At 50.2% G+C, this 23,152-nt stretch overlaps 1 protein-coding gene across 2 annotated transcripts in view; it reads left to right on the top strand.

The window, feature by feature from the left end:
• The first annotated feature begins 233 nt into the window (after nucleotides 1-233).
• EPB41L4A (erythrocyte membrane protein band 4.1 like 4A) overlaps nucleotides 234-23,152 on the top strand; it is a 180,668-nt gene continuing 157,749 nt past the window's right edge. Inside the window, exon 1 of one of the 2 annotated variants that reach the window (XM_055339443.1) lies at nucleotides 234-425. In XM_055339443.1, coding sequence (XP_055195418.1) covers nucleotides 327-425 — 99 coding nt within the window. In that variant the 5' untranslated portion in view covers nucleotides 234-326. The remainder of the gene's footprint in view (nucleotides 426-23,152) is intronic. The other variant, XM_055339434.1, reaches the window with a different exon arrangement.

The following is a 23,152-nucleotide window of genomic DNA, read 5'->3' as shown; positions in this document are numbered from 1 at the left end:
CTCCGACACAAAGGCGCCTCCGGGGCCGGGGGGTCGCGCCCCGGGGCGCGGGGGGCGGGGTGCTCCCGGCAGGCCCTTCCCTCCCCGCCCCGCCCCCGCCCCGGAGCCGCGCGGCCGCAGGATGCTCGGGCCCCGCCGCCCCCGCTCAGTGCCGCCCGCGCCGCGCTCCACGCGGCTCCCGGTGCTCACGCCGCGGGCGCCCCGCCCCCTCCCCTCCCCTCCCCCCTCCGCGCCCCGGGATCGGCGCTCGGGCCCGCGCAGCGCGGACGACCCGGCGAGGCCTGGGCGGGGCGGGGCCCGGGGCGCGGCTCCCGGCGGCGGCCGACATGGGCTGCTTCTGCGCGGCGCCCGAGGATTTCTACTGCGAAGTTCTGCTGCTCGACGACGCCAAGTTGACGCTCACCAGCCAGCAGCAGGGCATCAAGGTGGGCGGGGGGCTCGGGCGGGGGGGTCGGCGGGGAGCCCGGGCTGGGGGGCTCGGAGGGCCGTCGCGGGGCGGGGGCAGCACCTCCCGGGCGGGGGCCAGGGCAGTGCGCCGCGCCCCCTTACCCCCGGCCCCCCGGCGCGGGCCCGCCCCCAGGTGCGCCCCCCAGCCCCGAGGCGCGCCCGCCCGCCGGGTCCCCGGGGCAGCCTCCGGCCGCCGGGTGGGCTCCGCCGGGACGGACTCGGCCCCGGCCCCGCCCCGGCCCCGAGCAAGCGCGCCCCACGCCCCAGCGCACCCCCCCCCCCCCCCGGCGCCCCGGGCGGAGCTCTGCGCCCGCTTGCGGGTCCTGGGAGCGCAGGTGCTGCCGTCGCCCCGGAGAACCTGCCCCTGCCCCGGGCTCGCGGGTCTGCGCCCGACCCCCGACGGACGCGCCTGCCGCTCGCCTGCTCCGCCGCTCGCAGGGGTCGCAGGTGAGCGCAGGTGACCGCAGGTGAGCGCAGGGGGTCGCACGGGGTCACAGGTGAGCGCAGGGGTCGCAGGCGGTCGCCATCGCAACGTCCCGCTGTCCTCTTCCCCACACTTAGCGCAGCGGGCCCGAGAAGCACCCGCAGTCCGGGCAGGCCCAGGCGCACCCTCTGTGCAGGGCGGCCCGGGAGCAGGCCCGCTGCCGCCCGCCTCCCGCATCGCCCTGCGGCTCAGCTTCCCGCCGTGCACGCGGTTCACACGCCCTTCCCCAGCAGGACAGGGGCCCTGACGCCCTCAGTTAGAGCCGCAGAGCGAGTTAAACCCTGTAGGAAAGTGTTTGCAACATTGTTTCCCGGGAACTATAAGAAGCAAGTCAACACGCTCCCAGTGGCTGTTTCCTTTCAAGGCCGATAAAAGACTCTTGGAGAAAAGGGTGTTTCATATTTTCATATTTTATATTTTCACCTTTTCTTTATGTTCCGCTTCTCCCCTCCCCCGCCACCATGAAATCAGGAAAATAACTTCTCTAGGTGATATAGCAGTTGTTTGGTGTCCTGTGCAAATAGGCAAAAAAAAAAAAAAAAATCACAAAATGTAAAATTTTGATGATACATAGCTTCTCTTGGGCTTGGGGAAAGAAACAATTAGAAAAAGGTAACGGATGATCTGACACAAAAACAACAAAGAAATCTTTCTGAAGTGCAAAATCTGAAGTCAGCCTGAGCGTGAGCTTCCTATTTAACCATGAAAGCCGTACCCCTGCCGGCCTGGAGCACGTACATTATTCTGTCAAGAGAGCAGCCAGGACTTGGGATCAGATGGAATGATTTTGTCAAAGAAACATGAATAAAAGAATCCTGATCCGTGATTACTTTTTATAACCTGATGGTGCTTATCTTGTTTTGCAAATACGTTGAAAATCGAAAATCGGTGAGTGATTCCAAGGCAATAGCAACTTTATAATGCTGTTATCTTGGACACACGCCATTCAACTAAACAATAATGGAAGCAGGCTTTTGTTGGAAGTAGTCATTTTGCAACAGGCTTGGCCTCTTTCAGCGTCACAACAGCATGCCACGATTATTTTGATGGCCATATGTGTAACACAGATGCTGTCTGTTGAAGTTAACCACGTTATCTGTGACTAGCAGGCTACCATTGAATGCATGTGTTAAGCACCTATCTACTTGTGGTATGTCCTAAATTAAACACACGTGTGTATTTATAACTGCAGTAAGGTACGAACAGCATCTCACGAGTAGATGGTGTTCAAACATTGAATGGATATGTGTACATTATTATTCTGTACACACTTGGCATTTTCTTTAACTCTAGTTTGTAAATGAAATAGTAAACCAAAATGTAAATGGAATAGCCAATAGCTACTATTAGGGTGTTTCCCCCAGGAGAGTACACTTGGTAACTTTTATTATTAATGGAAGTCATAATTAAGCATATGATGTCAGTTAGCCCATTTTCCCCTGAAATTAAAATACAAAAATCTTTTTTAGTTTTCAAAAGTGTTTCCTAACATTTTGAGATGACCTTTCTCCACATTCTGTCTCAAATGAAATGAAGAGAGTTCATTTTGCATTAAGATTATTCACCTGCATCCCTTCAAGGAAGCAAATTTATTGATTCCTAGTTACTTAGTAATTTGCTTGTATTACTGTGAGTTTAAAAAATGATTACGTGTCATAAATTCAGATAGAAGAAATATTAGAGAAGCTTGGTAAAAACATTTTTTTGTGTGCCATTTTGGGAAAAAAAGCCCACGTTTTGGATTTGTTGATGCACCAAATTACAAATTAAAAAGTTAGTTATGAAATTTTTTTTTAAAAAGTTAGGAAGTGATTTCCTGCAGTTTAGATCAAAGTCTTTCGACTAGAAAAAAAAAATTGATGTGTCTGCTCCCATGGAAAGCGTTTTAGCCTAGAGACAATAGTTGCACATCTTATGTGTCAAGATGAGTAGCATTTAAATGGAAAATAATTTTTCCATTTTTTATTTAAGCAGTAAAATATGTTTGTATTCATATTGATGTTATATAGAAATTTGCTTCTTAACTTGCTTTAGAGGTGACCTCACCTTGATAAGCGGGAAGTCTTTGGCATGGAGTTGGCAGTTTGAGCCCCATCCAAGACTTGAGAACCCAAGTTTATATAAACCCAAAGCTATTGTTTTGGGGTCGGCCCCCACAATAGCTTTTAGCTGTTTGTTCTATGCTGCTATCTCTGTTGTTTATTTAAGTAAGAATTTCTGCTGTGGTTGGTCTTTCGGTTTTTTGAGTAATGTTTGTTCAGGGAAACTTTTGTTACGTCCTTTGTGGTTCTCTGCGCCAGGGGAGGTAGAGACCTTTCTTTTTGTTCCCTGAAAAAGCAAAATTTGATTGTGGTGCAAAGTACTTGTATAAGTGGTTATTTGATTAGCAAAAGATTCTCAGGGGGGAAAACATTACAAGGTTTGATGATAAATTTAGTCCTCAAAGTCGCTGCTGCAAACACGAACTAGATTAATGTCTTTGTTTCGGCGCGGTTTTAGAGCTCTGAGCGGCGATGTAATAACTACCGAGGTGCTCGTTTTTCCCTTTGTTGCATTTGATGAAATTAATGAAACCAACATGACAGCAAGATGAAAACTCCATTAACTTTTTTTTTAAAAGGTGCTACTGAGATATACAATTCACACAGTTGAAGTGTACAATTTACCCATTAACTTTTAAATAAAGTGCCTTCCTAATCATCGTGAGGTTTCTGAAAAAATGCTGTGAGTCAGTGTTGATGCTTTGATCAGAAACTTCCTAATAAACTAGAAGAATGGTTAGAAAGTGGGGACTTAAATTATATGCATCTCACTTCCCAAGAATTGTAAACTTCATTCTTTTTGGGCTGGTGAAGAAAGCGGCTAAGACGATTGGGAACACGGGGCAAAGCACCAGCGCTTCGTAAATCGTATGACGTGTGTGCGTAAACACCTGCGTTCATGAATAGCCTCCTAAGGTCCGGAGTCAGGGACCTGGGAACCATAGGTTGAAGCAGGTAGTTCTGCACCCGCGCTTCTGTCAAGGTGAGTGTGCTGTGGGTCTTGGCTGGAGGCCGAGTTAGATGTGACTGGGATGGAAGCGCCCCTCGCCGACGCCGCATCTGGGTTTTGAAATTTGGATAGGGGATCCGTGCCGTGGCTGTCTGAGACGGACGGTGGCATGACTGTTCCTTCAAGTGGCTGCTTGCAAGCAAACAAACAAACAAAACAAAAACCAATGGCTGCTTGCTTTTAAAACCATTCATAGTATTTTTTCAGCTTTATTATTTATTGACAAATGAAATCAGATTAAATTGGACAATGTGATTTGATAGAGCGTAAGTTGCGGGAGGCATCCCACTATCCCCCCATTAAGGTAACGAACACATCCATCTCTTTGTGGTGGGAACATGTAAGTTCTTATCTCTTAGCCAACTTCTGTTCTGTGATGCAGCCTTACCAAGGTCCTTGAACCGTAAACGCCCCAATCGTAGACATCTTTTTCCTTGGAGAACATTATTAAATATACCATTTATCATCCATGGTTTGCGAGTGAGTTAAGAGTAACTTAAGGGGAGAAGCATGGCTGGTTACTTCCAGCACCTAACGGCTGTGCTTCTCTACTGCAATTTCCTGCGTGTTTGGTGGACTGCGCTTTTTTTTTTTAAAGTCCTGTTAATAGTTCTTGAATTCTGTAAATCTAAGCTTAAACCGACTTTGAACTAGACTTTGACTAATGCAGAGCTTTTAGGGGGCACCTGGCTGGCTCAGTCAGAGGAGCATGTGACTCTTGACCTTGAGGTCATGAGTTCAAGCCCTGTGTTGGAAGTAGACTTACTGGGGGAAAGAATAATCATACGGATCTTTGGTTGCTTTTGAGCGTGGGTGGTGATGGAGGTCAGCCTAGAGAGGAGGGTCGGGACCCCTGGGGGAGCAGAGCGTGTTTCCGGACCAGAGGGCGGGTCGCCACGCGAGTCCCCTTCCTGCCTGTCTCCTGCTCTAGGTGACGGGAGGACAGCAGAGTCCTCAGCCGGTGAAGCACCCGTCTTGCGGGGCCACCGCTTGTCTTGCATCGGACGCAGCTCTGAGGCCTAAGGGCACACATGGTGTCAACAAGTTAAATACTGGGTTTTTGGGACAAATGACAAGTCTTTCCTTCCTGTGCACCGTGTATTTTTCTGCAGGCTGGGAGCAGATTTGGCCGGTCGGGGCGGGACTTGGCGTGCCCATGGCCTCCGTGGGGCTGGGGCCTGGCAGCCTGCACGTGCGGCTCCTGGGCTTCAGCCGCAGGTGTAGTGCACGGGAACGTCCCTCGCGAGCCCGCTGGGGTCCTTTTTCTTTTTAAAGAGTTTATTTATTCATGAGAGACACAGAGAGAGAGGCAGAGACACAGGCAGAGGGAGAAGCAGGCTCCATGCGGGGAGCCCGACGCATGACTCGATCCCGGGACCCCGGGGTCATGGCCTGGGCTGAGGGCGGCGCTAAACCGCTGGCCCCCCCCTGGGTGTTCCCGCTTGGGGTTCTGAAGGGCAGCTGCCCTCTTCTGCGTCACAACATTGGTTTCTATGTTCCGCGTGTGGAGAGCAAGCAGCCACCTGCCGTGACCTGCTCAGCTGTGGCCTGGGTGTGTGGAGGTCGAGAACCAGCCAGGGTGGTTCGTGACTCGAAAAGTCTGTCACTGGACTTGGGTGAGTCTGTGCTGTTCCAGAACACGCGGGTCACGTGGCCCCGTGAGCCGTGTGTGTTCCTGTTCCACTTTTTAAAGATTTTGGTTCTATTTCAGAGAGAGAGGGGGCAGGCGGGGCAGCAGCCGGCAGAGGGAGGGAGACGCAGGGCCCCCGCTGAGCAGGGAGCCTGAGGAGGGGCTGGGTGCAGGGCTGGGTGCGGGGCTCAGTGTGGGGACCAGTATGGGGCCGGGTGCAGGACCCGATGCAGGCTGGTGTGGGGCCAGGTGCAGGGCCCAATGCAGGCCAGGTACGGGGTGGGGTGCGGGGCCAGGTGCGGGGCTCCATCCCAGGACCCTGGGAGCATGATGTGAGCTGGGGGCAGACACTTGACCTACTGAGCCACGAGGCACCCCTGTTCCGCTGTCTCAGGGACAAAGAGCACAGTTCCTCCGTGCTGTGAGTCCATCGCCCTGTAAGCAGCGCGTTGCTGGGAGGTCCCCTGGGGGCTTTCTGAATAATCACTGGAGATGAAGGGACTGGCAACGGCTTCTGAATGTGTGAGAAGTTTGCTTTCAGGGATGTCACGGTGCCAGGAGGAAGTTAGGACGAGGGGTTTGGGCCAGAGGTGCTGAGTGCGAGCCTGGCTGCCCACCCATGGGGCCGCTGGTCCCAGCCCACCCACAGGGCCAGCCTTGGGGGACGGGGACCCTGTGCTGGAGGTGGGGAGGCGACGACTGGGCCAGCCTTGGGGGACAGGGACCCGGGGGTGGCGAGGTGACAACTGGGCCAGCCTTGGGGGACGGTACCGTCTCCACACCGAGGCAGCTTCCCGAGCCAGCCCCCAGCCCCTGCGGGTTCTCCAGCCCTCCGGGCCCCACCTTGGGCTTTGTCCAGAGCCCAGTTTGCCAGGCGGCCTTGGGGCCTCTGTGGCCTTACCTGTCGTCGTCAGGTTGGCTCCCATCCAGCATTCTCGCGGCTCCCAGCTCGGTCTGCGTGTGGCAGCCTCCGCGGGCGTGCGGTCACCTGCGACTGCCTGTGTCCCCGCCCCACTGTGCCCGCGACTGGCTGGGCCTCCCTGGAACAGGCCGGTCGGTCCCTCCTGGGCGAGCTGGGCTGTGGCCGCTGCCTTGGGATAACCGGGGACGACCGGGAGGCCGCGACGACGTGGGCACATAGGGGTGAAGGTGTCAGCTCGTGACACTGTGTGTGATCCATCGTGCGCCGGGGGCCCTGCTGGTGCCGGATGCCCCGGCATGTGACGCTGGCCCCCCAGGGCCGGTTGTTACCCGGCCTGCGCTGCTCACAGGTGGCGAGGCTCCCCCTCGCTCCCAGGTGCTGCCTGTGGCACCCCTAGCTCCGGGCCTGTGAGCTCCCTACCAAATCGTCTGGACACCGGGATCAAAAGTCGATTGGCAATCAACAGAAGATTAATTCCCGGTTGTCCGTTGTGCTCCGATGGCCCACCTGCCAGTTCCTTGGCAAGGGAACGGGTGTTTGTCATTTAGCAAAGAGCCATCCCTGTTAAATCTGATGTGTAATATTTTGAGAAAAAGAAAGAAAAATCCCTCAAAGTTCCTGGGGGCAGTAAAGCGCCGTCGTATCCACTGTCACATCCTCGAAGACCCGGAAGGGTGCCAGGCACGTGGGTGGCGTCGGCAGGTAGGGTCCCGTGGAAGGGTTGATGGAGCGTTAGCGGAGCTGGGCCTGCCGCGTCACGGGCTCCCTCGGTTGCATGGTCAGCACCCTGCGTGGCCCTCGGATGTCGGGCGCGGAGGGGACCCGCCTTCATGCTGTGCGCTCTTCCTGTGGCCGCCTGGTCAAGGCCTGGACAACAGCCCTTGCCTGAGTCCCGAGTGCTCCTGCCGCTGTTGCGGGTAAGATGTAACGCGTCCGGGGAGCATATCCGTGAACACGCGTGTGGCTCTGACCTGTCCCCCGAGACACAGCGAGGAGTTGCTGCAGGTTGGTCCCATGCAGCGCGGCACGGGGTTTCCTCCTAGGACAGCAACGTCGGTGCCCGGGCACCACCGAGGAACCGTGCCACCCCGGCTTCTGGGCTTCGGGCAGGAGGGCAGGCTCTGGGGCTGGGGACCGAGGGGGATGTGGTTGCGGAGCTGTAGGGGCAGCGCAGCGTCGGGACCGCGCGGCAGAGCTGGAGCAGCCGACACCTGGGAATCCCAGCGGCCTGCGGGCTGCGGGCGGCCCCCGGGGAGGAAAGCCTCGCTCTGGGACCTGCCTGGTGCCCCCTGGGACGAGGCTCCGTTGGAACCTGGTCCTGCCGGCGCGAGCCCTCGGTCGGTCCCCTGCCCGCGGGTGTGCAGCAGGCACCAGGCCGGAGGGCAGGCCAGTCTTGGGGCACACCTGGCACGTCGCCGGGCTGCCTGTTCTGGGGGGACAGAGACCCAGCGAGGGGCCGTGAGGGGCCAGCGTCCTCAGGAGCCTCTCTGGGTCCCGGCTCCTGGCAGCCCGGGGGCAGGGGAGGGGGGGCCGGTGGGGAGGACAAGGTCGGGGTTGATGGAAAGCCAGTGACCTTCCTGCCAGGCCTGCCTCCTCCCCGGTTCTGACCCCCTCCCTCCCTCCCCCTCGGTGCTCCCTCCTCCTTCCCCCCTCCCAGCTTCTGAGCCTCCTCCCTCCACCAGCCTCCTCCCTCCTCCTCCTTCCCCCCTCCCAGGTTCTAATCCCCCTCCCCCCTCCTCCCTCCTCCGCCCTCCCTCCCTCCTCCATCTCTCCCTCCCTCCTCCATCTCTCCCTCCCTCCCTCTTCCCCCTCCCCCCTCCCGCCTCCTCCCTCCTCCACCCTCCCTCCCCCCCCCCAGTTGTCCTCCCTCCCTGAATTAAATCTCGGTGGCTCTCTGGCCTCATTTCCTGCTGCCCTCTGGAATGTGGCTCCGTGGCACTCCTTTCAGGTACATAATTCGAGGAGGCGCCCTTTTGTCCCAGGGAATCTTTTCTAAATTGAAAAAGAAGAAAAAAAAAAAAAAGAAGAGTTTCTTCACATGGGATTTCCTTTCGGAGCAACACCGTGTTGTTGCATTTTAATTTTTTAGCTTTAAAAAAAAATGCCGATTTATCTGAAAGGTCTGGAGTTTTTCTTTGGTCTTTATTTCGTAAAGCTTTCACCCTGAGTCCTTCTAGCTCCAATCTGAGTATCTCTTCAGGAAAGAAAATTAAAACCTGGTTAGGGACCCTTTGCGCTCCCGGAGGGAGGCTGGGGGGGAGCAGAGGGGTGAAGCCGTGGGCTCCCGGGGCCAGCAGGGCGCTGGCGGGCTCCCCGCCCCATAACCGATCTCGCGCATCTGCAGTGGTTACGGGGCACCCGGAGGCTGTGCGGACTCTCCCCAATTCCTCGGACGGCCACCTTTTCCGCTTTTCCTCCCCGATACAGTTTGGACGTCACGTTATGGGGCAGGTGTTTGAAGATGCGCTGGGCCTGGCGGGTGAGGCCGTGCAGGGCTCTGGGCCCTTGGGGGGCCCCTGCGGCTGTCCCGGCTGCGTATGCGCTGAGGCAGGGTTAAGACAAAAGCTGTTTTAGGGGAAGTGACATAGAGTCTTAGGACAAACTCCGGGGTGGCTGTGTTTCCAGACTCAGAACTTTCCAGATTCTGGCAAGATGATACGTATGTCGACCACGCGTCCTGTGGCAGCCCCGGCAGCTCGCGGCACTACCTTGTAACGAGCGCGTGACCCTGGGGCAGCTCATCACCGGGATATGCACACTCGCTGCGTGTGGGGCGAGCAGAGACTCTGAGAGGCCGTGTGCGTGTTGCGGTGGGACGGACACATCCCCTGATTGGGGCCAATTCAGTGGGGCATGTTCCAGCCAGGAGGAGGGTTCAAAGAACATTTATCACCTGCAGGTAACGTGGGTCTGGATCCAGGAGCAGCCAGGCTGGATGATTCAGCGTCAGGGCCTCATGACGTCATCCTCAGGCTGAGCGTGAGCATCGATCACGTCAGGGGCTCGAGCTGGCTCTGCGCTCACTGACGGGCAGGTTGGCAGGCCTTGGGTTCCTACCACATGGGCCTCGCCTGGGCTCTGAGTACTCCCGCACACGTGCGATTCCCCCCCCCCCCCCCCCAGGCCTCGCCTGGGCTCCAAGTGCTCCCGCGCACGGTGGGGCTTCCCTACCAAACCTGGTTGCTGAGATAGAGCCGAGGTGGAAGCCACAGTCTTTTTAACATGATCGCTCTCCTGCCATATTCTCTTGGTTACACCAGCCAACCTTGGTGTGAGAGCGACTGTGTGAGCCTGAATAGTGGAGGTGAGGGTCACTGGGAGCCGTTTTGATGGTCAACCGCCACAGTCATCAACTGAGTTTTGGCGTCTGACTTAAGATAAAACTCACAGTTTTCCAGTCTTCCTGGGTTCTGGGTTGTGGAGAGAGAGAGTGTCGACCTACGTAGACTTGGTCTCATCAAAGTGACGACTTGTGAGGCTGGACTGGGTCTTGGAAGCCCGTTGGGGGTGGAAGGTGGTGTTGACATCGAGGAAAGCATCGGCTGCGGAAGAGGGGTGTGTGCGAATGCCAGGCGCAGCGGCCGTGTGCCGGGCAGCGCCCTTGGTGCCGGGGAGGGGGGTGGGTAGATGCGATCGTCACCATCTGGACCCACAGGCATGCTTTGAGAGGCCTAGAATTTTATTTAGAAATAATCTGTGCTTGACGAAAATACTTTGATGGAGCATCTAATCAAAAGGGCAGCCTGCGTCGCGGGAGGAGAGGATACGGGCTCAGGAAACCCGGCGTCCAGCTCCAGCGCTTTCGTTTCCTAGCTGGGAAAAGTCCGTATTTTGGAGCCTTGCTTGGTCCCTTGTAACATTAAAGCGATGCTCTGTTATTCCTCCGGCTTCACAGGCCTTGTGAGGCTCAAGGTGATAGTGGCCGAGAAGCTCCTGCAAGCCCTGGAGAGCGGTGGAGCGTTAGTGATGGGCGTCCTGCGGCTCCAACACTTGCTGGCTAGGGGCCTTCGGCGGGTATTTACCTGCCTCAGGGAGGTGAGGGGGATGAGGCCGCTGCCTCATAGGAGCTCAGCTGGAGCCTGGTGCGTGATGTGACAAAGACCCCGTAGGTATTAGGCACGTGGCGCAAGGCCGTCGGGAGAGTAAAAAGCAAAAAGATGACTTAGGAGGTCTTTACGGGGCTCTACACCGTGAGCCAACTTGCAGTCTGCGAAAGGCCTTTATTATTGGTGTCGCGTTAGGGACCCGAGGACTGGCTTGTTGGGTGGGGCAGAGGCCACCTGGGGAACAAGGACCAGCTTCCTCCCACCGCTGCCGCCCTCTCTTTCTGGTGTTGACCTTTGTGTGCTGCAAACCACACTGCCAAAGGTCGGGGCTGAAGATGCGTCCTTCGCGTGGAGGGCGGCATGCGTCCGTGGGCTCACCCAGCGTGAGGGGCCGCGTCACATGGGGTGATCCTGGCCACGCGACTGCTTGGGTCCCCAGAATGAAACTTCAGCTTGGAAATCTGGCAGGACGTGCTTGGTACAGTTCCCCGTAGGACTAGAATTCTGAGTCAGGACTGGAGACCTGCGGTTTCGTGGTTGTCATCTCAGCGATGGCGACTTCGAGTTGATGGTGATTTAGGCTTTGTAAGAATCTGAATTGCCAGGGCGCCCAGGTCGCAATGGCGGTCAAGCGTCTGCCTTGGCGCCGGTCATGACCCCGGGACCTAGGTGGAGCCCCCCACGGTGGTCCTTGCTCAGTGGGGGCCTGCACCGCCCCCCCCCCGCCGTATACGCTCCACGTCACACTCTCTCAAATAAATACAAAAATCTGAATTGCCTTATTTTGAGGACCATGAGAACTTTGATAAATCATCATTTTCGCGGATGCCTGGGTGGCTCAATGGTTGCCCTGCCTTTAGCTCAGGTCGTGATCCTGGAGTCCCAGGATTGAGTCCCACGTCAGGCTCCCTGCATGGAGCCTGCTTCTCCCTCTGCCTGTGTCTCTGCCTCTCTCTCTCTCTCTGTTTCTCATGAATAAATAAATAAAATCTTTAAAATTAAAAAAAAAATCATTATTTTCTAGAATCATTTGTCCCATAAACCCTGAAGAACTTTGCCTTCCGATGGCCTGTAAGCCCTGACGCGCCCCGGGAGAGGAGGCTGTGACGGTGTCACGGAAGCGTAGGTATTGGTGCAGGTGTGAGGGTGACTCGCGGAGAGAGGGACAGTGGACCCTAGGCTCACAGCACATCGGTCCCCTCATGGCACAAATATCCCGTGCGTCATGGTGAAGAGACCTGGGCGTCTTGCGGGTCTGCAGGTGAAAAATCCTGGAGTTTGCACACGGAGGAGGATGCTGCGTGACCTGATGTGTTAAGCACGGCTTTAACGCTCGGGGCACCTGCGCTTGAGCGATGCCATGTCTTGAGCCCATATGTATACATTTTTTAAGTATGAAAATCAGGGCTCCTGAAAAACGTGTGCGCGTTCCCGAAAGGCGTACCTTTGTTTTACTTAGTGATTTTCCTGAAAACTCTCATTACGAATTCCTTCGTGTTTAAACGCTTCCCACCTGGTGCCGTTGAAGTCGGGGACCAGGTAAGGGCAGTTGCCGGGGAGGTGCTCACGCTGCATGGGCCTCCCCACCTGGTGCCCTGAGGGTTCCCGGCCTCCCCTCGCGCCGGCTGTGGGCGTGCAGGGCGAACATTCGTGAAACTGTCAGGGCGGTTCAGCGTAAACGAGGCCTGCACGTGTGAGGCGCCACCTCGTGTGCCCCGAATCTTACTTGAGGCCCCGTGGTTTCGGGGCGCAGGAGCTCAGGCTGCCCCGCGGAGCTGAGATGGAGGGGAGGCTGCTGGCAACGCATGGGGAGAGCCCGGAGACTGTGACAGTGTCTACAGCCAGTGGGTGGTAAGGGACCGCGGGGGAGCCCGGCGGGACTGTGGGCCCTGGGCTGAGGGGTGGGGGGAGAGCTGGGCCGCAGCTTGGGGCACAGCAGGTACAGCTCCGGACACCCGTTGCACGGATTCCGGAACCTTGTTGGCCTCAGGCTGTGTGCTGGGCCTGGGGTGGGGGGGCGGTGAGTCCCACGCTGCGGGAGCTTACAGTTGGGGCGGGATCACCCTGACATGGGGCCGTGGAGACCCCAGCGGGCGAGCCCAGCTGCGAGGTGGCTGTCGGGGCCTTGCTGTGCACACCACGTGGTGGCCCCCGGGTGCCCCCGCTTTCCTCCCCTGCAGTGGCGCTGCCCTCCCCCCTCCCAACCCTAGATCCTGGCGAGCATCACGCATGGTGCCTGTGACATGAAGTGCTTCTTACGCTACGTCAGTTTTTTCTTTTTTTAAAGAAGATTGCTATTTTTTTTTTAAGATTTTATATATTTATTCATGTGAGATGTGACAGAGAGAGAGAGGGAGAGGTGGAGATACAGGCAGAGGGAGAAGGAGGCTCCATGCAGGGAGCCCGACACGGGACTCGATCCTGGGTCTCCAGGGTCATGGCCTGGGCTAAAGGCCGACGCTCAACCCCTGAGCCTCCCCACAGCTAAAGTTCATTAGCTTTAAATTTTTTTTTTATTTAAATTCAATTTAGTTAACATACACTGTCAGGGATAGAGTCTGATGATTCATCGGTTGCATATAACCTCCAGTGCTCATTACATCAAGTGCCCCCCTTTATGCCCATCGCCCAGTTATCTCATACCCCCGCCCACCATTTCTCCAGCAATCCTGTTTGTTTTCTATGATTAAGAGTCTCCTATGGTTTGTCTCCCTCTGTGTTTTCATCTCATGTTATTTTTCCTTCCCTCCCCCTCTGTTTATCTGTGTTGTTTCCTAAATTCTACATGAACGAAATCTGTATTTGTCTTTCTCTGATTGATTCCTGTTGCTTAGCATAATACACTCTAGCTCTAGCCATATCATTGCAAATGGGAAGATTTCATTCTTTTTGATGGCTGAGTAATATTCCAGTGTCTCTATTGTGTATGTTGTAAGAAACGGGTCCAGTTTCCGTCTTCTGCATGTGGCTGTCCAGGTTTCCTGACATAGGGGATGTCTTGAACAAATCAGTTTCTCATATTAGGAAATGATAGAACTTTGCTTTTTAAGTTCCCGTCCTCGTGGTCCCCCTCGCCACCCGCAGCTCTTGTGCTCTAGACCCCCTGCTCATCCCCATTCCCCATGTCCAGCAGTGCTCTTCTGGGGCTACTTCTCTTCTGGGTTCTCTTCACATTGCTTTAGTGTAAGTTTACGCTCCTTAAATTAAGGACCAGGCACTTCCGAGGCCCACGAGTGACAGTTTACTCGGACATGTGTCCATCTGCGGCCCCCTGGCGTGGAGCCCCTGCAGCCGGCCTGAGACCTGGCACTGGCTGCGCTGCCGCTGTGCCCCGGGGGGACCCGGGTGGCCCTGCACGCTGTCTGCACCAGGCCAGGACCCAGGATCCTTGGATGCGGCCATCTCGCCCCGTCCCCGCAGGCTGGGACGCCAAACCCCGAGGGCACAACCAGCCCTGCAGGGAGCTCTCAGCCACGGGTTCCATCAGGTGCTTGGGGGGATCTGGGCTTGCAGGAAGCTGAAAGAAGCTGTGGCGGGGGATTCAGCGCCTCCCCAGGACCAGCTGGGCCCCTGCCGTGCTGGCGGTCGTGCCCCTCCAGGCTCCTGCCTCGGATGCATGGGCCCTAGAGAGGAACTCTTGGGGTTTGGCATCTTAAAATTTCCCTCTGCCGAGCCTTGTGTGGTGATAGGAGATGGGGAAGGTTTACCACCCCCACCCCCTTTATGGTGGTTGTTAAAAACCGGGTGTGTAACGTGTCTGTTTCTCAAGGATGGAAAAGGCGGAAGGTTAGGAGTGTATTTCATGAGGTCTGAACACAGCTTAGGGTTAATCTGAATTTCTAATCCTTCTCTTTGATGTAATGGCATAATGGTGCCTTAGCACGTTGGCGACACCCTCCGTGTACACAACTGTCTCACTTAAAGCTTCGTGTATCGATTGTGTATATTTGATAACATGGAAACTTTCTAAATCTGCACTTTGGAGGCCTTCACAGTAAATCTAAACGTCGTTTTGCGACCCAAAGGAAAATTTACGTAATGTAGTTTCTCGAAACTGTCACCACCTAGTAAGAAATCCAGGGAGCAGCCCAGCAAAGCCTGACACCTGTTTTTAGTGGCATTTCCTACCTCGGAGGTACCTGAAGTGATGGGGGAGGTGTTGGAGCCCCGGTGGCAGCTGGGCTGTCCCGCTGGGGGCGGTCGGTGTGCCCAGGTTCGCGCAGCTGCTTCATCGCAGCGGCAGGCCGGGAGTTGGTTCGGGGATCTTTGGGAGCAGGGTGCACGTGAAGACACCTTAGCGCCACTACACCCTGAGCCGCACGGGATCTTAAAGGGGTCCCATGGGGGATTTGCTCGTAGAGCTGATGGGCAGGCAGCTCCTGTGCCTGGTTGCTCCCTTTAGCCGACCGCCCCCGGCAGTGCGACTGGAATCTGTATCCTCAACTATGCCATGTGTCCTATATTTCTGATCCTAAACACAGGACTAAGAAGAAAGCTGATACCAGAGATTCATTTTAAGACTTTATTTCTGCAATATGTCCTGAAGTTAGTGCTCGTTCCCATCTCTTCCGGCTCTCACAGCTCGGAGCCTGACTATTAAATCCAACAATCATTTATTGGATTAAAACAACCTGGAAAATTCAATTACCCAGAAAACTTCATTCCCCGAGCGTCCTTTTAAATCGATACTGTGTCCCATAGACGGACCTCAGAAATCTCTTTGCCTTCCTTAAAATGATTGCAGTAGATGCGTACGCGTTTTGAAATCTGTTGAAATGAACGTTATTCATTTTTTTATTTTTTATTTTATTTTTTTATTTTTATTATTTTTTTATAAATTTATTTTTTATTGGTGCTTAATTTGCCAATATATAGAATAACACCCAGTGCTCATCCCATCAAGTGCCCCCCTTTTATTTTTTTTATTTTTTTTTTAAAGATTTTATTTATTCATGATAGACATAGAGAGGAGAGAGAGGCAGAGACACAGGCAGAGGGAGAAGCAGGCTCCATGGCGGGAGCCCAACGTGGGACTCCATCCCGGGACTCCAGGATTAGGCCCTGGGCCAAAGGCAGGCGCTAAACCGCTGAGCCACCCAGGGATCCCCCGTTCTTCGAACTTTAGATGCCCACTGGGACCTTGTGAACCTGGAGCCTCGTCATCTCTGACTGATTCGTACCTGATGATTTGAAAAACGTAGATTTGCCCGTAAGACAACATACGAGGTTGGCTGTTACCCATTTCTGTCTTCCTCTTTGAGTCTTGTGTCCTTCGGTCTATTGGGTCTTCTTAAAATGTGCTAGATTAGGTCACAATTTTAATTCTTTTAGTATCAGTGAGCTATTTCTGGTGGATCCAGAGACAGAGACCGGTCGATGGATTTTTCTTGTCTCTTTTCTTTTTTTCTTTTTGTTTTTGTTTTTTGTTTTTTGTTTTGTTTTGTTTTGTTTTGTTTTTTGTTTTTTCTTGTCTCTTTTCTTTTTATTGACTATGTTTTTGGCTTTAGGTGACTGGGTTTATTTTTCTCCCAAAATAACAAATCTGGAGGCAGGCAGTTCAGGATTGGTTCAGTGTTTTTAACAATGCAGGGCTCTGGATTGGCCGTTCTTTGAGTTTCTTGGCTTTTTTCTCTCATGGTGGTTTATGGTGGATAAAAGCTCGTTACGTACTGTGGGATTCTGAGTTCCCTCTGATGGTTTTCCCCACCCTACCCGTGCTTTCCTCTGCCTTTGTCAGACTTTGCCCAAACTACCCAAGTGGGTTTCTTCCTTGGGCCCTGACTGCCAGGGGCATGGCTCTTTCTATTAGAGCTGAGTATTTCCCCCAGAGGCCCCACATGCCCATCAGAGGTCCTTCCCCACCGGCCACGTTGTGGGTTGTAGAGGGAGTACCTAGCAGGGTCTACAACCAGGTGGCCTCCGCTTGCAGGAGCATCACTAGCTCTTCATGATAAATGAAACTGACACCAAGGATCAAATGTGCTATTTCTAGTCTCTTCCTACCCATGGGAAGCTGCAGTGGGCTGAGGGCTCTTGGGGTCATGCATGGGGTCATGCAGCCACAGTGGGGATTTCAGAGATCCCACCCTCGTGTATGGCTCGGGCAGCTCTGTGTATTACTGAGGCCCAGGAAAAAATTTATTTACTGTCCATGCTGAAATCTCCAAACCCAGACAAAATCCTTTATGACTTTTCTTTTTCTTTAATAAACAAAGGTGCTTACAGTGAGGTTTTGGCAGGTTACTCATTCTTCCTTAGTTTGAAAATGCAGATATCGATACCATCTTCCAGGTAACCTATGCTTTCCATGCCCATCAGCTTCTGTATGTATTTGACTGTGGCAGAAATTTACCTGTGGTAGAAAGTTCTCAGGCCCTAAATAGGGACTTTACTGACCACCTGTTTTACAACAGGGTTATCTTATTAATAGCTTTGCTCTATCCTGTTTATTACAAACACATCCTTGTGATTTTTTTTTTTTTTTTGCCTTTAAGCTCCGGTTAAAGAAGTTCTAATTTTTAATGTAATTATGTCCATGATTATTTTTCTCTGTGGATTTTTTTTTTACCTTTTTTTTAAAGAGTGCTAGTGAGGCAAGGGGAGAGGAAGAGACAGGAAGAGAGAGACTCTTAAGCAGGCTCCACACCCAGTGCAAAGCCCAGACACGGGGATCCTGAGATCATGACCTGAACCAAAATCAAGAGTCAGGTGCTTAACTGGCTGAGCCACCCGGGCACCCCCAAATCTTAGTCTTATACATTCGATTTATTTCACATTTTTTCCCTTTATTGATCAGTATGTTACTGTGCCATTCGTTGTATGAATTACTGTTGATTTAAAATCCATTTTACTCTCTGATTTAGCTAGCACCTCCTCTCATGACTTAATTGAATTGTTTTTAAGCAGTTCCCTCATGGTTTCTTTTCTCTGTTTTCTTTAAGCCTTAAAACACCTTTCTTTCTAAATATTCTCATTAGGATCTAAATCTGTGGTAAACCTGTAATTTTGTTTTGGAAGAACTGAAATATTCAGATGTGGCATTCAGCAACATACTATGACCATTCACATTTTCTTTTCTGTCTTCCAAATAGAGTTTTATAGTTTTTTTTTTTTTTTTTTTTTGTCATTGAAGTCTTGCATCTTTCTTTTTAGGGTTATTCCTAAAGTCACATTTTGGTTACCTTTCTTTTTTTAATTTTTAAAAAGATTTTATTTGAGAGAGAAAAAGAGAGTGCATGAGCAGCGATAAGGCAGAGGGAGAAGCAGGCTCCCCGCTGAGCATGGAGCCAAATGCGGGGTTTGATCCCAGGACTCTGGGATCATGACCTGGGCTGAAGTCAGACTTAAGTGACCAAGCTACCCAGCCGCCTCTTTAGTTACCTTTTGAATGCAAATTTTATTTTATTCCATTGTTTTTTTTTTTAAAGCAGAGTGTTGCTGGCATATAGGTCGGCTAAAGTTTTTATCTTGTTTCTCTATTACGCTAAACTTGATTATTGGCTGCCCTTAGTCTTTAAGTGGGCTCCATTGAAATTTCTTGAATATTCCAAGTTTTCCAGCCTTTGGGAGTCCTACTTTCTTTAAATTCCTAAAAGACCCAGTGCACCTCCTACATAACTGAAGGATGTTCATTTACCCTCCTACACACACTTACTCTTCCCCTGTGGGGAGAGTGTTGACTCCCCATCCCCCCCACTCCGAGCTTTTACTGAGCCATAATTAGCATATAATGTATAAGTTTAAGACCTACAGCATGATGATTTGATAAATTATATATTGCAGAATGGTTACCACGGCAGGATTAGTTAATATCTACATCAACTCACGTAATTACTGTGGTTTTTTTTTATGATAAGAACATTTAAATCTACTCTTTCAAGTATTCTAGTACAGTTTTGTTAACTGTAGTCACCATGCTATATATCAGATCCCTGGGACTTACTCATCCTAAAACTGGAAGTTTGTACCCTTGGACCAACATCTCCCTGTCTTCCCCAAACCCTGGAAACCATGGTTCTACAGGTTAAGCTTTTTAAAGGTTCGACGTGTCAGTGATATCAAACGGTATTTGTTTTTCTCCAACTTACCCCCCTTGGGGTAATGCTCTGAAGGTCCATCTGTGTTGTCACAAGTGTCAGGACTTCCCTCTTTTGCTTGACACAATATTCTAATACGTGTATTTGTGTGTGTGCATGACTGTAAGAGTAACCATGTCTTTATCCGTTCATCCCTCCCTGACACTTGGTTATTTCCATGTCTTGGCCCTATACATAGGTTGTGGTGAGTATAGGAGTACAGAGGTGTCTCTGACACCCAGATTGTGTTGTATTCAGAGGTTTACCCCGACATGGGATGGCTGGATCCCATGGTAATTCTATTTTTAAGTCTTGAAGGAACATTCACACCATTTTCCGTGACGGCTGTGCCAGGATATGTTCACCAATGGTACCTCTTGTCTTTTTGATGCTCACTCTCCTAACGGTGTGAGGTGATAGTGGTTTTGATTTATGTTTCCCTGTTGATTAGTGATGTTGCACACTTTTTCATGTGCTGTTTGGCCATTTGTGTGTCTTTGGGGAAAAAGGTCTTCTCATTTTTAATTTTTTTTACATTAAAATTGTTTATTTTGCTCTTGAATTGTATGAGTTGCTTGCATATTTTGGATATTAACCCCTTGACGTATAGATGATTTTTGCATATCTTCTCTCATTAAGTAGGTTTCCTTTTTGGCCTTTTGATGGTTTATTTTGTTTTGCGGAAACATTTTAGTGTGTATAGTCCCACTTGTTTGTTTTTGCTTTTGCTGCTTGTGTCTATCAAAAAAATCATTGCCAACACCCATATCAAGGAGATTTTCCTCTATGTTTTCTTCTAGGACTTATAATAGTTTCCAATCTTACATTTAAGCCTTTGATCCATTTTGGGTTAATTTTTGTGAGTTAAGATTGGGGTCCAGCTTCATTCTTCTGCAGGTGATTACTTAGTTTTCCCTGCGCCATTTATTGAAAGGACTGATCTTTCCTTGAGCATTTTTGGCTCCCTTGTCAAATGTTGGGTGACCATATGTGTGAAGTTTTACTTTTGGGTTTTTGATTCTATTCCATTGATGTATTTGTTGGTTTTTATGCCAATAACATGCTATTTTGATTACTATAGTTCTGTAGTATAGTTTGACATCAAGAAGTGTGATACCTCTGGCTTTGTTCTTCATCAGGATTGCTTTGGTTACTCAGAGGCTTTTGTGGTTCCACCCAAATTTTAGGATTATTTTTTCTATTTCTGTGAAAAACACAATGGAATTTTAGTAGCATTTGCATTGAATCTATAGATGGCTTTGGCTAACATGACGTGTTTTAATAATCATTCTTCTGATCCATAAACACAGGATATCCTCGTTTATTTGTGTCCTTTTCAATTTCTGTCGTCCAAGTCTTAACAGTTTTCAGTGTACAGGTCTTTTAGCTCCTTGGTTAAATTTTATTCTTAGTATTTTATTCTTTTTGGTGCTATTGTGAATGGGGTTATTTCTTTATTTTTCAGATATTTTATTGTTAGTGTATAGAAAAACAGATTTTTTGTATTTTTGTATCCTGTAATTTTACTGAATTCATTAGTTCTAACGGTTTTTTGGTGGGGTCTTTAGAATTTTATATATTTAGTATCCTATAGTTCTCATACAAAGATAGTTGAACTTCTTCCTTTGTGATTTGGATGACTTTTCTTTTTCTTGTTTGACTGCTCTGACTAGGACTTCCAGTACTACAGGAGTAGTTAATGGGCACTCTGTCCCTTTCCTTAAGGAAAAGGGCTTCAGCCTTGCAGTGTTGAATGTGTTGGGTGTGGGCTTGTCACTTATGGTCTTTATAATGTTGAGGTATATTCCTTTTATACCTAATTTGTTGAGGGTCTTTATCATGAAAGGATGTTGTATTTTGTCAAAGGCCTTTTGTGTATCAATAGAGATGATCATGATTTTTATTGTTCATTTTGTTAATGTGTGTGGTGGTTATTACTTTGTGTGCACATGTTGAACCTTCCTTTTCTGGGATGAATCCCACTTGAGATATGATCCTTTTAATGTGCTATTGAATTTGGTTTGCTAATATTTTAATGAATTTTTGTGTCTATCATCATATTGATCTGTCCTGTTTTTTTTTTGTCCTTTCTTGTTAGTGTATAGAAAAAACAGATTTTTTTAATTTATATATTTTTGTATCTGGCAACTAATGCTTATCAATGACCTTATGTGGCTTTGGTATCAGCGTAATGTTGGATTTGTAAAATGAGTTTTGGAGTGTTCCAACTTTCTGGAAGAGCTTGAGAGGGATTGGTGTTAATTCTTTTTTTAAATGTTTGGTAGAATCACCAGAGAAACCATTCGATCCTGGAAATTAACTTGTCTTGATTGGCATCCATCGGCTCTCGCCTTTAGGGTAACCTAAAGAAATAGAAAGCAAGAAAGGAGATTTGACACACTTGCTTCCTATCCACTGTCTCTTTTAGCTGATTCCCGACCCCCAGGTGAGAGTTCCCCTCTCCTTTCCTCTTTCACGGAATCCCTGGGCACCATTCAAGTTTCTAATCCCCTCAAGAGAAACCAAACACTCAAAAGATGTTCATTATTCTTTGAGAGATGCTTCTGCATTGTAAGATAGAATATTTAACGGTGAGTCTCCATAGCTGCATTTGAATTACTCCACTGGGTCAGAATTTTTCCAAGAATAGCCAGATGCTTGATCCACACATGCAGGATTCATCCAAGGGCCACACCCAAGATTAGTCTCCATCTTCCTTACAGCTATGCAGTCATATCCTCTGCCAAATAATGACAGTTTGCTCTCTTATTTTGCAACCCTTATTTTCTAACCACCACTGGTTAGACCCTTCTAATGAAATAGGAAAGTGGTGGTGACTAATTGAAAGGCCTTTTGTCTTGCTCCTTTAAATATGATTCAATTGAAGTGAAAAATGTCAGATTAAAGAATGAACTTGCTCTTCCTAACTTATTAAGAGTTTAAAGATCAAGAATGGATGTTAAATTATATCAAATACCTTTTTAAGTACCAATTGACTTTATTTATTTATTTATTTATTTATTTATTTTTTCAATTGACTTCTTTTAAAAAATTTTTTAACTAATTGAATTATTATAAATTTTTAAAAATGTATTTATGGAAGAAGTCCTACTTTATTGCTTGTCATTGGATATATTACGCAAATATTTTATTCAGGATCCTAGATTATCACCCCCTTTATAGGTAGGCTGTCCAGTGTCCGAGCACCACCCCTCCTTTGTGTGGAATTGGGGGACAAAGTACCGTTTTCTTTTTCTTTTTTTTTTAATTTTTTTTAATTTATTTTTATGATAGTCACACAGAGAGAGAGAAAGAGGCAGAGACATAGGCAGAGGGAGAAGCAGGCTCCATGCACTGGGAGCCCGACGTGGGATTCGATCCGGGGTCTCCAGAATCGCGCCCTGGGCCAAAGGCAGGCGCCAAACCGCTGCGCCACCCAGGGATCCCGAAAGTACCGTTTTCACACCGTGGAGCCCCAGAGAAATGTGGCTGAGGCTCAACCAAAGTGCTGGGACTTTGAATCTTATAAAGACTGAGAGATAGTTTAGAAAGTTTTCACTCTGTGTGTGGTTGCCAAGAGTCCAGTGCTGATATGTGTCCTGCCATAGCAGGGAGCAGTTGCAGAGATGCCAGTGGAAGCATCTTGACTTGAGGACTTGACCTTGGTCATGGCTTCTGCAGCTTTGCCTTCCTTAGCTTTCAATCATAAGCTTTCAATCTGAAAATGTCAACTTTTTTTTATTTAAGATTTACTTGAGGGAGAGAGAATGAGAGCTCGTGAGAGTGGGGGGAGGAGAGGGAGAGGGCACTGAGCACGGAGCCTGGTGTGGGGCTCGATCCCAGGACCCTGAGATCATGACCTGAGCCAAACCAAGAGTCCAACACTTAACCAATTGAGCCACTCAGGCGCCCCAGTCACTTCTTAATCAACTGGTTTTACCAAACTCAGGGTTTGGTAGCATAGATTCAGGTTAAATTTCTTAATTTGGTATGAACCCTCTTAGGTACTCCTGGCTCCTTGGCTGTTGCACTGTTTTCCGGGACGAGGACTGACCTTTCCTCTAGGAAGGATGCTTTTGATGACATAACACTTCTTCAGGTAGATGATGAGTAGATTGACTTTTGACTCCTAAATTTTATGCTCCTACCTAAGATCCTAAAATAGAGAAACTTATGGCTTTTGATTAAAAAAAAAAGTCTTAAACTCGAGTAGGTCAGTGCTTTGAGCAAAAGTCAGTTCAAAAGGCCTTTCTTAGGTCCCGTAAAATTATAGTAATGAATCCTAACTTGGCAAAAGTGATTGGTTCTGGATTGGGAAAGGTTCCGGGAGGCGGTTACCTCGATAGCCTCATGTTAACTGCTGGAGAATGTGTCATGCCTTTGGCTGAGCCTGAGATCAAAGTCTGGGTTCGTTTGGGAAATGCTGCCCATAGTCAGAGTGGTTGGGTTTCCTCTGAGATCAGGCAGACGGTCTTGTCATGCAGTTTGCTGCCGTGA

This window comes from Nyctereutes procyonoides, unplaced genomic scaffold (genome assembly GCF_905146905.1).
Source record: "Nyctereutes procyonoides isolate TBG_1078 unplaced genomic scaffold, NYPRO_anot_genome, whole genome shotgun sequence".
Taxonomy (NCBI): Eukaryota; Metazoa; Chordata; class Mammalia; order Carnivora; family Canidae; genus Nyctereutes; species Nyctereutes procyonoides.
Note: the sequence above shows the minus strand (reverse complement) of the source record. Positions and strands in the feature narration are given on the sequence as shown.